Source organism: Rhagoletis zephyria, unplaced genomic scaffold (genome assembly GCF_001687245.7).
Source record: "Rhagoletis zephyria isolate East Lansing unplaced genomic scaffold, Rhagoletis_zephyria_1.1 Rzeph_scaffold_00176, whole genome shotgun sequence".
NCBI classification, from domain to species: Eukaryota; Metazoa; Arthropoda; class Insecta; order Diptera; family Tephritidae; genus Rhagoletis; species Rhagoletis zephyria.
Genome location: NW_016157260.1, coordinates 348,609 through 364,006, shown reverse-complemented (window position 1 = coordinate 364,006; position 15,398 = coordinate 348,609). Strand labels below are relative to the sequence as shown.

General features: G+C 33.1%; 2 protein-coding genes across 4 annotated transcripts; both read left to right on the top strand.

Moving 5' to 3' along the window:
- Positions 1-2,375: 2,375 nt before the first annotated feature.
- On the top strand, positions 2,376-5,055 carry LOC108357374 (regucalcin-like). Its single transcript, XM_017608463.1, has 3 exons — positions 2,376-2,958; positions 3,023-3,143; positions 4,825-5,055. Exons 1-3 carry the CDS (start codon positions 2,376-2,378, stop codon positions 5,015-5,017), a joined length of 897 nt encoding a protein of 298 aa, XP_017463952.1. The 3' UTR covers positions 5,018-5,055.
- Positions 5,056-7,185: 2,130 nt separating this feature from the next.
- On the top strand, positions 7,186-10,976 carry LOC108357382 (regucalcin-like). Of its 3 annotated transcripts, none has more exons than XM_017608468.1 (4): positions 7,186-7,292; positions 8,444-9,023; positions 9,088-9,208; positions 10,647-10,976. In XM_017608468.1, the coding sequence occupies exons 2-4, from the start codon at positions 8,444-8,446 to the stop codon at positions 10,837-10,839; spliced, it is 894 nt and encodes a 297-aa protein (XP_017463957.1). In that variant the 5' UTR covers positions 7,186-7,292; the 3' UTR covers positions 10,840-10,976. The 3 variants fall into 3 exon arrangements, with proteins under 3 accessions (XP_017463957.1, XP_017463962.1, XP_017463968.1); XM_017608473.1 differs by lacking the exon at positions 7,186-7,292 and adding an exon at positions 8,302-8,356; XM_017608479.1 differs by lacking the exon at positions 7,186-7,292 and adding an exon at positions 8,364-8,382.
- Positions 10,977-15,398: the final 4,422 nt, after the last annotated feature.

The window sequence follows — 15,398 nt, the reverse complement described above, 5'->3', positions numbered from 1 at the left end:
GACCCTTGCGATAAAACGGCGACAATTTTATTTTTTTTTTTTTTTTGATGGCAACAAACCCTAAGCGAAGATTTTGAGTGTCAAATTAAAATTCTGAATACGCAGTTTATGTCCACTCGACTAGACTTACAACCCGTCGAATTCGAATCGAATTAATTAAATTGATTAATGTTTATTGCGTTGTTGAAATGTATAGAAACAGACAATTAGTTGTCGAAGTTTACGGAAATTTATAAAGCTATAAAAATTTATGGGCTTATCGAAGTTTTTCGTGTAAATGAAATTTATCAAGCTACCCATATTTATGTAATAAACAATTTTTTATATATAGAGTTACAGAAAATTTGTAGTTTTATCGTAATGTATCGAGTTCATTGAACTTATCGAAATATATATATTTATTGATTTACTACAATGTGTGGATTTATCGAATTGAAGATTTTGGAGTTTTCAAAATATATCGAGTTATCAACATTTAAAGTTTATCGAGTTAACACTGCCTATCGAATTTTATCGTGTTATAATATCATAACGAAATTTATCGATAGCTTTCGAAATATGTATATATATTTTCGTTTTGATTTGCTTTATCTTTTGTTGTTGAGAGTGCTTTAGCGGTCGATGCTGCGCGCCAGTATTCAGCAGGGCCTGGGTTCAAGCGGAGTTTCCGACCAACAAGAAAAAATAAGAAACAAACATTTTTTTTGTATAACTGATAGCGGTCGCGCCTCGGCAGGTANATCGGGTTATCGTAATGCATCGAATTCATTGAACTTATCCAGTTATATATATTTATTGATTTACTAAAATGTGTGGATTTATCGAAGATTTTTGAGTTTTCAAAATATATCGAGTTAACGACATTTAAAGGCTATATAAGTTTATCGAGTTAACACTGCTTATCGAAATTTATGGTGTTATAATATCATAACGAAATTTATCGATAGCTTTCGAAATATATATACATATATATTTTCGTTTTGATTTGCTTCATCTTCTGTTGTTGAGAGTTCTTTAGCGGCCGATGCTGCGCGCCAGTATTCAGCAGGGCCTGGGTTCAAGCAGAGTTTCCGACCAACAAGAAAAAATAAAAAACAAACATTTTTTTTGTATAACTGATAGCGGTCGCGCCTCGGCAGGTAAAGGCTAACCTCCGGGTGTATTTCTGCCATACAAAAAGCTTCTAATAAAAATACAATCGCCGTTCGGAGTCGGCGTAAAACTGTAGGTCGTTCCCCTTTTTTTGACAACATCAAGACGCACGCCAAAAATGGAAGAAGAAGTTCGGCCAAAAACTAACATATTATGTAAGCGCCAATCTATTATTATTAATAAATTTTGTATGAGGCATCCATTTATCTTGTTCTATGTACAAAATGAAGACAACCATGAAATTTAAAAAAAAAATTAGAGGTCTTTACAAGGGTTCAAAAATATTACTTTTTTAATAGCAAATATTTGAAAACAAAAATTGACTTCAAATCTNTTCCCCTTTGTTTAACAACATCAAGACGCACGCCAAAAATGGGAGAAGAAGTTCGGCCAAAAACTAACATATTATGTAAGCGCCAATCTATTATTATTAATAAATTTTGTATGAGGCACCCATTTATCTTGTTCTATGTACAAAATGAAGACAACCATGAAATTTTCAAAAAACCTAAAAATTAGAGGTCTTTACAAGGTTTCAAAAAAATTACTTTTTTAATAGCAAATATTTGAAAACAAAAATTGACTTCAAATCTGATAAATTCGACATATTATTGAAACTTATTTATATATTTTCATGAACTCACTGAGTTGTAGGCGGTCAAAGTCAAAATTTTGTAAAATTTTTGCAATTAAAGAACATGTACATATGTATGTATGTATCTCTTAATTTTCGTGGATGCCCTTACTTTGTTCATCGAACAAGTCCCAAGTACTTTTTTATGTTCTACTAACCACTTATGTAGGTCTCAACCTATGCAATANCAAAATTTTGTAAAATTTTTGCAATTAAAGAACATGTACATATGTATGTATCTCTTTTTTAATTTTCGAGGATGCCTTTACTTTGTTCGTCGAACAAGTCCCAAGTACTTTTTTATGTTCTACTAACCACTTATGTAGGTCTCAACCTATGCAATAAAATTGTTGACACTATAATTTATTTGCACTTTTGGCATAATATTACTTTTGCTCTTGCTGCGGAGATCTCACCAAGCGGTTAATTCAGACACTCGTACATTAATTTCCGATTTGGTATCACTTGTCGACAAATCCTAACGGCAAACAGTAAAAGTTTTAATAGAAGTTTTTGTGATAACTTTTCATTACTATATTCTTAAACGATATCACAATTCCGTACATACAAATATACTTCGTATTTCCAGATGTCCTACACACTCGAAGAGCTACCGAATTCTCATGGCCTACTTGGTGAAGGCCCTCACTGGGATATTGAAACTCAAAGCCTATATTACGTAGATATCCCTAACGCTAAACTATTTCGCTATGACTACGAAGAAAATAAAACTTACAGTGCCATAATTGAGGGTGAAAATCACGCCTCTTTTATTATACCCGTTGACGGGGAAAGTGGTAAATTTGCTGTGGGTTGTGAACGTCGCGTTGCGGTTGTTGCTTGGGATGGTGTATCACCCAGCGCTAAAGTGGAACGCATTGCCTATTCAGTACAACCAGGCGAGGAATTTTCTAGCAATCGTATAAATGATGGTAAAGCGGATCCACGTGGGCGCCTTTTTGCTGGTACCATGTTTCCTGATATTGATATGACGAAGCGCACTGGTGAATTGTATAGATTTGAGAAGGGTAAACCGGTTGCGCCCATAAAATCGGAAATAGGTATTTCCAATGGGCTGGCTTGGAATGAGAAGACAAATAAATTCTATTATATTGACACAATGGATTTGGAGGTCAAGGAGTATGACTACGATTTTGATACGGGTGTGCCCAGTGAGTGAGAAACTTCGTGCGCTATTAAAGCCTTTTTAGTGGTAAAAAATATTTTCTTCTGCAGGTAACCCAAAGGTTGTCTTCAAGCATGCTGAACATTGGCCTGATGGTATGACGATTGACTCTGAAGGAAACATTTATATTGCTACATTCACAGGACATACTGTCTACAAAGTTAATCCACGGTAAGTGTGTAAAATTAAATTAGTACATAGTGGAATGTTTATAGGTTTACTTGCTAGCTGGACTTTTAAAGTACATCATTTTCTACAGCAACTTTTCAAATTGCCGAATGTTCTACTTTCACACTCAAACTAAACTAGGGCTGCCAGATGTCCCGGTTTTCCGGGATTTGTCCTGGTTTAAACAAATTGTTCTGGTGTCCTGGTCCACACTTAAATTGTCCTGGTTTTTCAATGTATACACATCTATTTCATTTTTGGCAGATTTTGCTATGAAAAAAATTTAAGCTTTTTGCGTTAAGTATTTAAAAATCGATGACAAAACCTCGTTTCTAACATGTTTAGCTAAATCTGGTGAGCTTGCCTTCTTTTTAGTTTATTTTGTTAAAATATCCCTTTTTTATTTTTAGGCAAATGTCAAAAAAGTGCAAGTTTCCGATACCAGTTACACGGCTGAGGGGTCATGCATACTACGCAGTAAATAATTTCAGAAGCTAAAATATCCCAAAAGGTTTTTCTGAAAGTTATTAATTTTAATGGAAATTGATTTTTTATTTTCTGTCAATTTCCGTATAAAATTTGAAAATTTAAAATCATTGTTCACTTAAATGGCTTTCGTGAAATTGGCTGTTAGAATTTGTTTTATATTTAAACAAATCCACGTAACTTCTGCAGTGTTTTAAATCATGGTTGTGCCACTATATGCTTTTAAATCTTAAAACGTCATAACTCTAGTTTGCGTTGCTTCTGAGAAATTAGTTAATCATTCCAGATTTTTTTGTTTTTTTTTATGAAAAAATGGAAAACAAAATTCAAACTACAACAAAAAAAAAATAAAAGAATAACAGATTCTGTGTAAATTTTTTCATTTGTGTTAAAGTGTTTTCTGCTACAAAAAATTAAAAAAAAAAATCAAGATACCTTTGAAGAAAACTGACGTATAACTAAAAATGAATGAATGGTCAAATTAAAATGCGCAAATATTTTTTTGTGTGAAATATAAGCAGTGTTACTCCTATGTACATGGCATAAATACATTGACACATAATCTGTTATTCTTCCTAGTAAATTTTGATATTGTTCTAGTATTTTTTTCACAAAAATAAAAACAAAAGATCTGGAATGACTTTTAGTTAAATTCTCAGAAACTATCAGGCCTATCAAAAATTTTGTTGGCATTCATTTGCCGTGTTTCGTAATAAAATTGTTAAACTGGTTGGCAAGATATACGGTACATTGCAAATATCTCGAAAACTGATCCATAGAAAAAATCAGTTCGACTTTCGGAATCAGCGATAAACTCTACATAGGCATTGGATAGTGGAGTCCAGTGTGCTTTTTTTTGCTGTAAACCAGTGCAATAGGAAGGCATAGGATGGATAACGAAATATAGGGAAATGCCTCCATATATACTGGTATTTATTTCTGTAATGCATTTACCGAAGATTATATTGGTTGGGATTGAAAAAGATAAAATTTTGATTGAAATATATGCAAGACCTTAAACGATGTAAGCGTCGATGTTGATTTCTGCAAAGCATCTAAACATCGCATCCCTTATTTCTAAATATATACTTTAATAGCTTCAAAATTGATATCATTTGTATTGCATTTGTTTTTTTCCTCTAAAAAAATCTTTATGTTTATTTTATTAATTTTTCTTTTATTTTCTACAACATTTTAGGACATCTGAAATACTTCAGGAAATCAAGTTGCCTACCAAGCAAATCACTTCCGTAGCTTTTGGTGGACCTAATTTGGATGTTTTATTTGTAACTACGTCGGCGTATTTCGATGAACCAGCTCCAGCCGGGAATACCTTTAAAGTTACTGGTTTGGGAGTTAAAGGATTGCCAATGTCGAAAGTGAAAATTTAAAAAGTTTCGTTCCAAACTTTTTTAATTAAATTAGTCTGATCTCAGACGTTTAAATTTTTAATTTATCAGTAAATAAATATCTTAGCTTAAAGCTTATAAAATGTACCGTAACAACAGTAATAAAGTTCATACTTTTTCTTAACATTAATGGGCAGAGAGTGTACTTTGTGAAGTAATGAAACTACTTGATATCAGTAGTTGGTTTATGCCGTCACACTAAAATACTATGCATGTTTCCAACTGGCACTTACGTTCACGCTTACGTTTTCAAAGAATTAAGGCGAAATGTGTGTGTGTCTCATGTGTTTCTTGGTGTTAATGGCGCTAGCGCTTTTCATTTTTTGGCGTTGGCGCGGCAACTCCGGCTAAGGCGTTTTTTTAGAACGCTATCAAAAAAGTAGAGAATTGAACGCGGAACGCTCTCCCTGAGTTGGCATAGCAGACAAACGACTGGTGTGCTTTATTGGACTAGACCAAAATTGCTTAAAGCCTGATATAGGGCGTTAAGCGCTGCGTTTTCCAACGCCAATAAGTGTCAGCGCGCGTTCTAAATACCTACCCAAATAAACCTGTAAAATGTTTTCTCATTTCCTTTCGTTTCCTCTTTCCTTTTTGTCTTCTTGTCTTCTGCAGCACCCAACTTGAGGACCATACGCACTGTCTAAAATTAAACTCCATTTGCTCAGCGCTAACGCCTCGTTTTTGTGGGATGCTTCATAAAAATTGTATGGGCATGCGGATTTTTGACAGCTCTTTGGCGCGTGAAGCTCCAATTTAGGTATGACTGTTATGCGATGACAGTGCAAATTAAGAAGTAGATACGCATTTTTCTATAAAAACCTATCCTTTTACGGCTCACTGAAGGAAAATCGCAATAACCGATTTCTTGCAAACTTAAGTATCAAATCAAGAATTATCAAATTAGTTTTTTATTTTTTTTTTTTTGCTTTTCAGTTCATCTGTATTATATTTTTTAAACTTGATTCAATATTTTGGTAAAAAGCTTTAAGTCAATCAAAGTTTCAGCTTTTTTATGAAAGTAAAATTGAATGTTTAGTGCTAATAATGCTTTTTGAATTCTTTGATAGGTATATGAGAATTTGGTAAAAAAAAATTCAATTGAAAAAAATAAATTTTTTATAAAACAAGAATCGGAATTTTACGAACTGACTTAATTTTGTTGCACAATAAATTCTAACATACTAAAAAAAAAAAATAATTAAAAAAAAACAAAAGTAATTTTTATCAAAAAAACCGACTTAAAAAAAACATATATATATATCTATATTTCATGATCCAATGATCGGATCTTAACCAGATTAGTATGCGACCACCTCTGAGACACTACCTTTCCGATGCAAAAAGAATTATCGAAAATCGGTTGACGTGGTCCAAAGTTATGCGTTAACATACGTAAAAAACAAAAATATTCCGACGAACTGATAACCTCCTCCTTTTTTGGAAGTCGGTTAAAAAATCGAGAAGTCAATTTAGGGTGGCCCACTTGATAAAACTTGACTCATTGCGAATGAAAAATATCAAACTTTAACATGGAAAATGTCACAAAAAGGGTTAAGATAAAGTGGTTGCCGCAAGCCAAACCAAATTTGGAATAGCATTTTTGCATTTTGTGCAATCCGTGCAAATCGTGGAAGACTTGGAGAATACCCCTAATATTGTAATTATAATTATAATTGTAATTTTACTAATACGAAATCTAGAACTTCACTGCCCACATCATTTTTTAGACTCAATAAACGCGCTTTAGGTGGTTGCCAAAAAAACAAGAATGCAACTTGATGACAACCAAAATTTTTACTACAGAAATTATTAAACCCCAACAATAAAAAAGCTTTGATGTAAGACTTTTGATTAGTTCTCGTATTCATCTTCATCGCTTAACTCAATTATTATTATAGCAAAGTGTGACTATAATCGAGGGAGCACTGTAGTTGAAGTTTAACAAACAGCTTTTCTCGAATACCATTGCACGAATTTAATACTATATTTGTCGAAAGATTATCGCAACACTAAGTACAAATAAATAGTAATAGTACTCTTAGAAAATATGTAAGAGTAACGTGAGATAAGAGTAGGGAGCTACGTATACTTTTCATTTTCATAGAGCGAGATAAGTTATTCTTCCAAGTTTTATATAAATAAACAAAGCTCGCAAATATCACTTCAGACGCCAAACATTTGCAAAACCGGTGATTTGTGCGCGAATTTACTCGTACGAAAGTGAAAGACGAATAAAAATTAATTGAATCAGAAGGTAAACGAGATAAAGATGCACACATATGTACATACGTATGTATAAAAGTAGGCACAATGGATTTTTTTTTTTTATAAACTTCAACGTGGTTTGAGAGTGCTGTGGGTTAATTATAAAAAAAAAAATATCTATATGCATTCCTATCAATTGCTATGCAAACACAAAGTATTTAATTTTGCTGGTAGGAAAAAATGCACACATACATACATATACATACGTAAGGCGAATGAAGGTGATAAATATGATATACCCGTTTGCATAAAAGTTATTAAAAAAGGGCCGGAAAAGTGGTGACTACTTTTTAAATTCGTTCAAAAACTTTTTTATGAATGTTCTAAGTTCTTATAACAAGTAAACAGATTTTATGGAGAATGGGTATTTTCCAGGGCCGCAAACCGGTTTTTGAGCCGAGCCGGTGCTTTATTCGCACTCTTAACCGAACCGTTTTTATTTTTAAACGCCAAAACTGACCCGATGACCGCTCCAAAAAGTGGTTCAAAATGAAAAATGAAAATCCACTAACGCAGTTTTCAAGCCTTTTAATATACATCTTTGCCTAAAAATGCGACCCTTGGTCTAAATATGTACAAAATGAAGACAATCACGAAGTCTTAAAAATTAAAAAAAAGATTAGAAGTCTTTACAGGGGTTTGAAAAAACTACTTTTTTAATATCAAATATTAAAAAAAAAATTGACTTCAAATCTGATAAATTTGATATATTATTGAAACTTATTTATATAATTTCATAAACTCACTGAGTTGTAGGCGATCAAAGTCAAAATTAAAAAAAAATAATTGCAATTAAAAAGCATGTACATATGTACGTATCTCTCAAATCATGGTGTGATTCCTAAAATTTTATATAATTTTTTTAATTTTCGTGGATGCCTTTACTTTGTTCGTCGAACAAGTCCCAAGTACTTTCTTATGTTCTACTAATCACTTAGGTCTCAACCTATGCAATAAAATTGTTGACATTATAATTTACTTGCACTTTTGCTCTTACTGCGGAGATCTCGCTCAGCTGATAATTCAGACACTTATACATTAATTTCTGATTTGGTATTACTTGTCGACAAATCCTAACGGCAAACAATAAAAATTTTAATAAAAGTTTTTGTAATAACTTTTCATTACTTGTATTTTCAGATGTCCTACAAACTCGAAGAGCTACCAAATTCTCATGGTCTACTTGGTGAAGGCCCTCACTGGGATATTGAAACACAAAGTCTTTATTTCGTAGATATCGATAACGCCAAACTATTTCGCTATGACTACGAACAAAATAAAACCTACAGTGCCATAGTTGAGGGTGAAAATCTCGCCTCCTTTATTATACCCGTTGACGGGGAAAGTGGTAAATTTGCTGTAGGTTGTGGACGTCGCGTTGCGGTTGTTGCTTGGGATGGTGTATCACCCAGCGCTAAAGTGGAACGCATTGCCTATTCAGTACAACCAGGCGATGAATTTTCTAGCAATCGTATAAATGATGGTAAAGCGGATCCACGTGGGCGCCTTTTTGCTGGTACCATGTTTCCTGATATCATGACGAAGCGCACTGGTGAATTGTATAGATTTGAGAAGGGTAAACCGGTTGCGCCCATAAAATCGGAAATAGGTATTTCCAATGGGCTGGCTTGGAATGAGAAGACAAATAAATTCTATTATATTGACACAATGGATTTGGAGGTCAAGGAGTATGACTACGATTTTGATACGGGTGTGCCCAGTGAGTGAGAAACTTCGTGCGCTATTAAAGCCTTTTTAGTGGTAAAAAATATTTTCTTCTGCAGGTAACCCAAAGGTTGTCTTCAAGCATGCTGAACATTGGCCTGATGGTATGACGATTGACTCTGAAGGAAACATTTATATTGCTACATTCACAGGGCATACTGTCTACAAAGTTAATCCACGGTAAGTGTGTAAAATTAAACTAGTAGTAGAATGTTTATAGGTTCACTTATAAATAGGTTCAGTTTTTTATAGGTTCATTTTCTACAGCAACTTTTTGCTTTTGGTTTTTTAATAGCCTAGCAATCACACTGTAGTTATTTTCGTATTCGTCAAAACATATTAACTTTATAGGATTATAATATAGATATTTTTTTTAGAAAACTGAGATATAAGATCGGGACTCTAAGCTGCAGTTTTTATTGGATTCATGCTAGTCTTATTTATTTGTTGAAAAATTTACGTATTTAGTAGTTAGTTCTGTCGATAAATATTTTGCAAAGCTATTGACCACTCTGTGACAAATGAACACCACAGCTCGTTTTCAATTTACATTTAAACAAAGTAGATATTGCCAAATGGCCTACTTTCACATTTAAACAAAACTAAATTCGTCACTATTATCTGATCCAGAATATCGATTATTTTTAGTAGTTTAGGCGCAAAGTTATTATTTGTCACGCCTCACTGTGGATATGTGAATGAGTGGTGCATCTGTGTGGTGTTGACCGATGATAGCCTTAGACCTGTGCGATCGGTCTAAGACTATGAACTTCTAATCGTCTGCGAAACGACGGTAAAAGTTTTTATTATATTGGGCTGTTGAAAAAGTCAGTGCGGTTTTTCTGATAGGTTGACGTCAGGAACGAGAAAATGAAGGACACCTTCACCAAAAAAATTTGTCAAAAAACATTGGCTAGTCCTAGCTACCTCAAACTTGCACATTATTATAATAAAATTGAATGGGCTATAAACCTACATACTCGAATTTTCTAAAGAGTGTAACTAAAAAGTGTAATATTTTGATGAAAATTTTCAGATTTTTTTTTAAACTTGCACAATGTTGGGGGCTCTGATTTTTGGGGTTTATGTTGTTGAATATTTATAATATTTTTATAAAAAATTTGCGAATAATAAAATAACTAATAAAAAGTTGCCCGTATTGCAAAAAAAAAATCACTGTACCTAAACTTTATTGATTGACTGTAATAAAATTGTTAAGTTGGTTGGCAAGATATACGGTAAATTGAAAATATCTCGAAAACTTATCCATAGAAAAAAATCCGCTCGACTTTTGGAATCAGCGATAAATTCTAAATAGGCATTAGATAGTGGAGTCCAGTGTGCTGTTTTTGCTGTAAACCAGTGCAATAGGAAGGGATAGGATGGCTAACGAAATATAGGGAAATGCTTCCATATATACTTGTATTAACTTCTGTAATGCATTTGCCGAAGATTATATTGGTTGGGATTGAAAAAGATTAAATTTTAATTCAAATATATGCAAGACCTTAAACGATGTAATTTAGCGTTGATATAATATTTGTGTGCATTTGTTTCCTCAAAAAACATCCTTATTTTTATTTTACTAATTTTTCTTTTATTTTCTACAACATTTTAGGACATCTGAAATACTTCAAGAAATCAAGCTGCCTACCAAGCAAATCACTTCCGTAGCTTTTGGTGGACCTAATCTGGATATTTTATTTGTAACTACGTCGGCGTATTTCGATCAACCAGCTCCAGCCGGAAATACCTTTAAGGTTACTGGTTTGGGAGTTAAAGGATTGCCAATGTCGAAAGTGAAAATTTAAAACTTGCATTGCCAAACTTTATTAGATATGCAAGAGTAATCTCTTGAGCCTCTTTCCTCTTAAATTAGTCTGATATCAGGCGTTTAAATTTTGAATATATCAGTAAATAAATAATTTTGCTTAAAGCTTATAAAAAATGTTTTTTTTTTAACTGTTTAATAGAGTTCATACTTTTTCTTAACACTAATAGGCAGAGAGTGTACTTTGTGAAATAATAAAACCCTACTTGACAAAATGCGCCATCATATCGGTAGTAAGTTTATGCCGTCACACTAAATGTTTCCAAATGGCGCTTACGTTGGCGGCATAATAAATTAGCCAGCGAAATTTTCTTTCATTTTCAATAAAGAATAACGCCATACACTTTATAATTGCCTACAAGCTCTAAACCTTTTACCTGACAGCCAAAATACGTCAAGTGCCGCTATTGTCACGTTCACGCTTTTATCGATATTCGGTTAATTAAAAGTTTGACTTAACGTAGCAAATTCAAAGACATGATTGGCAGTCAAAAGTTTAAAGTGCTCAACACGATGGCAGAGCGAAGGAAAAGCGAGATGGAAAATACTGCCTATGGTGGTAGCAGGCGATAACCAAGGGAAGTGGGGTGGGAGGAGACGCTGAGTGCAAGAAAGATGCTTAAGGTGAAGTACAAGAAGAAAATGAAAATATGTACAAAATATAGCAAAGCCGCTTTTATTGCTAAATTCCACCGCACGTTCCTACATTTTCCGCCATACTGACCTGTTCAAAACAAAACTATTTACAGTGACTCGCAGAAGTGTTTTAGTTTGATAGAATTTTTCCGGTTATTTTTTTTTTATACAAATTTCTCTTTCTACAAAAAAAAACCATGTAAAACAAAATTCAAAACTTTGGACTATTAAGGAAAATTCAGAAAATTTTCATAAACATTTCTAATTGTAGTATTGCATTCGATTATTCGCCTTTTTCCAAAACCGCTTTTCGAGTTATTCGAAAAATTGCAATTTGAAAAAACCGGTTGCATATTTTGAAAATGAGAAAAAACCGCTTTTATTTTACATAGTTTTTAGTACAAGAAGAAAATGAAAATATGTACAAAATATAGCAAAGCCGCTTTTATTGCTAAATTCCACCGCACGTTCCTACATTTTCCGCCATACTGACTTGTTCAAAACAAAACTATTTACAGTGGACTCGCAGAAGTGTTTTAGTTTGAGAGAATTTTTTCGTAAAATTTTTTTTTTTAATTTCTCTTTCTACAACAAAAGCCTTGTAAAACAAAATTCCAAACTTTGAAGACTATTAAGGAAAATTCAGAAAATTTTCATAAAAATTTACAATTTTTTAATCACATTTTTCTAAGAGTATGCAGTAGGGTATTCGATTATTCGCCTTTTTCCAAAACCGGTTTTCGAGTTATTCGAAAAATTGCAATTTGAAAAACCGGTTGCAGATTTTGAATTTGCGAAAAAACCGGTTAAACCGGTTTTGTTTTACATAGTTTTGATACAGCGAAACTGCTGATCTTGGTATGAAGTCATGACCAAAAATATAATAAAACTGTTAACAGTAAACAGTAAGAGTGGTGCTTGAGTCTGCGGCGGACAAGGGAGATACAAAGAACTGGTTTTGAACAGAAGGTCGGAGTCCTTTCGTAGTACTCAATTGAAAATCATACTTTACTTCCCATTTATGCGATTTGTCTGATGAACCATTTTAGTGAATAAATACGTTTGTTCGACGATACATAAGTGAACACTTTTCGATTTTGCTGATTCAAAAAGAGGTCATTATCCTGCATTATCTTTTTTGGCCCGTTACAAATAAATCTGTCAAAAAATTATCAGAATACAAGTTATTTATTTAACAAAACAAAATAATAAATCCTGACTCGATTGAACGATTGAACACCGAAATCACAAATAATTTATCTGTCATTTATAATGTATCTGTCAAAATATTCAAATTAGGATGCTCAAACCCGCACCTTTTTCGAGCTGATTCACTCGACCAAAATTAACTTTGGTGGCTGGATCGTGAAAAAATTTTGTTGGAATAAAATTGGATTTTGGGATCACCTTCTACGGATGGTCTTAGGGGTTTCAGGGTTAAAACTTACACTTTGCTAAAATAAAATTTAATGGGCTATAAATTTACTTATATGAATTTTTTGTAAAAAATCTTATTGAAAAGTTTAAAGTTTTGATTTACAGGTTTTTTTTTTTGTAGACTGAGCTAACTTATCCCGAAAATTTGTTATCCAACCATAGTAAAACCAAGGAAACCAGGAGTGGAAAGTGAACCGGTTCGGGGAAAATGAAACTCATGATAAGGCTGATTATAAAATATTAGCGAAAAAAAATTTACGAGGAATACATATGAATATCGTAAAAAAATCGAAGCAAAAGAAAACATCTATGAGTCACTGTGCATACATACATACATACATACGCACACACAACATAAACGTTCAATTCCCATTTTCATCGAACATTTCACTTGCCGCGCCATTAAAATGGTAACAATCCTCCATTAAGCAGCTGTCTTTAATGAATGAATGCCTGCCTGCTTGTTGGGTCAAGCGCTGATGGAATACCAAGTATTGAGAACCATAGTGCTCTATGATACCATACTGTAAGTATGTACGTATTTAAGTACGAATATTTTAACTGAAGTATTGCACTTATAAAAGCAAATTCGTTTTGAGTCGCCTCCTGCTGAAAGATGAATAAAAGGTAGGTGGAATTTGCATTTTAGGTCGCCCGCAACGAAGAATGTAAATATGTAACTACATATTTTTATACACACAATCCTACGTATACAAACATAGTTACATACACAATATAAATACATGCCCACGTAGTATGTATAAGGTAAGTACAAGGAGATTACTTTGTTCGTGGTGGCAGAAAGCCTGAGTAAAAGTAATAAGGAAGTTGAAAGTAATTGCAGTGCTGGAATTCTTTTCCAATAACTTAGCCAGCAAGTGAATGATTGCAATTTATTTATTTTCATTTAAGTATCGCTTTGTTAAGTGGAGCAGAAAAGTTATGTAAAACTAATTAGGAAATTTCATAGGTTAACTTCGTCCACTCAAAACGGCGACTCGAATGGAAAATGGGGAGCCTTATTCTGTGGGTATATTGTGTGCTGCTATAATCTAAGCTACTCAACTAATTTTATATGCACTTTTTACAAAAATCAGATTTCACTGTGTGATCTAATTTTATACATACATCGTTAGCTTAATTCACAAACGCCCAAACCAACATTTGTTTTTGATAAATTTTTAATTCTATTTTGGCATTTAAACGCCATGCGGCTTCACTACTAATTTACTTATGATCCTTTTCCTGTATTCTTTTCTCCAATTTACGTTATTTTTACAGCTGCATCGCTTGACTTACAGTTGGATTAAAAAATTAATCCGCAACTAAAATTTGGGCAAACAAGATTGGGAATCTCGGAAATGAACTTTAATCCTTGCATGCAAATCACTTGGGTATAGCAGCAACTATTTTTCATACTCATCCTGCCATTGCCGACAATACAATACAAATACGAATTTGTTTTCATTATGCAGCTCCAATAAAAAAAAAAAAAATTAAGAACCATGAACATACAAATTCATAGATATATGTATAGTCTGTATTAACTTTGAAAGATTATGTGCGGCATAGAAATGGTAGAGTTTAAAGCTTACTACAAACCATTACCATGAAAACTTTATTCAAAGCAACTTAAAAGAAAATGTTCTACAGGAATACCAGTACACACAAAAATATATGGGAGTCGTTCCATATGAAATCGTCTAATTGAAGTCGAGGACCCAGTTTAGATTTTGCTGTAACTTTGAGGGACTCTTCTTTGCATAATTATAAAACTAAGTAAATTTTCATTAAAATTACAAAACGAGCGAAATTTTAAAATCTCCGAAAACCGTTCCCTTTTCACAATGTAGCACCCTCATATTTCGATTCAGCGGAAAATTCTACGTAAGATTGATATATCGAACGCCGTTTTTATGAGAATTTTCGAAAATTTGTAAGATAATAAAATAGGCCAATTTTAGCTATACAAAAACCACCTGCAAATGTACTAAACACGAAAATAAGAAAACAAGCGGTACAGCCGCTTGAAGTTAACGATGCGAACTATAGATTCCCTAATTTTCGTATTTATATCTAGCGTTCATTTCCTAACCTAAATATTGCTAATTTAAAAAATTTCACAACTTCAAGCAATTTTTTTTTATAAGGAGTGAGCTGGTCGGGTCGACTCGTAGCTGTGTTTCGTCTTATGATACGCACACTTAATTCCTGAGTAACATAAGCTGCTTACTCAAAACAGTCAAAACGCTAGGGTCGATTAAAATTCACAAAATATACGAGTTTCTTTGCTTGCATTAAAACTGGCATCTTTAGCCTTCAAAATGCCCCAGGTGGGTAGATATCTTAAAAAGAAAACATTTTAGTCAAAATTTGTTAAAGCATGGAAGTCGCGATGTTTTATACTTTTGATTCAGACAGGCGGAAACGAGCGTTTCTAAGAATTTAATTTTGCGTAAATTCTGT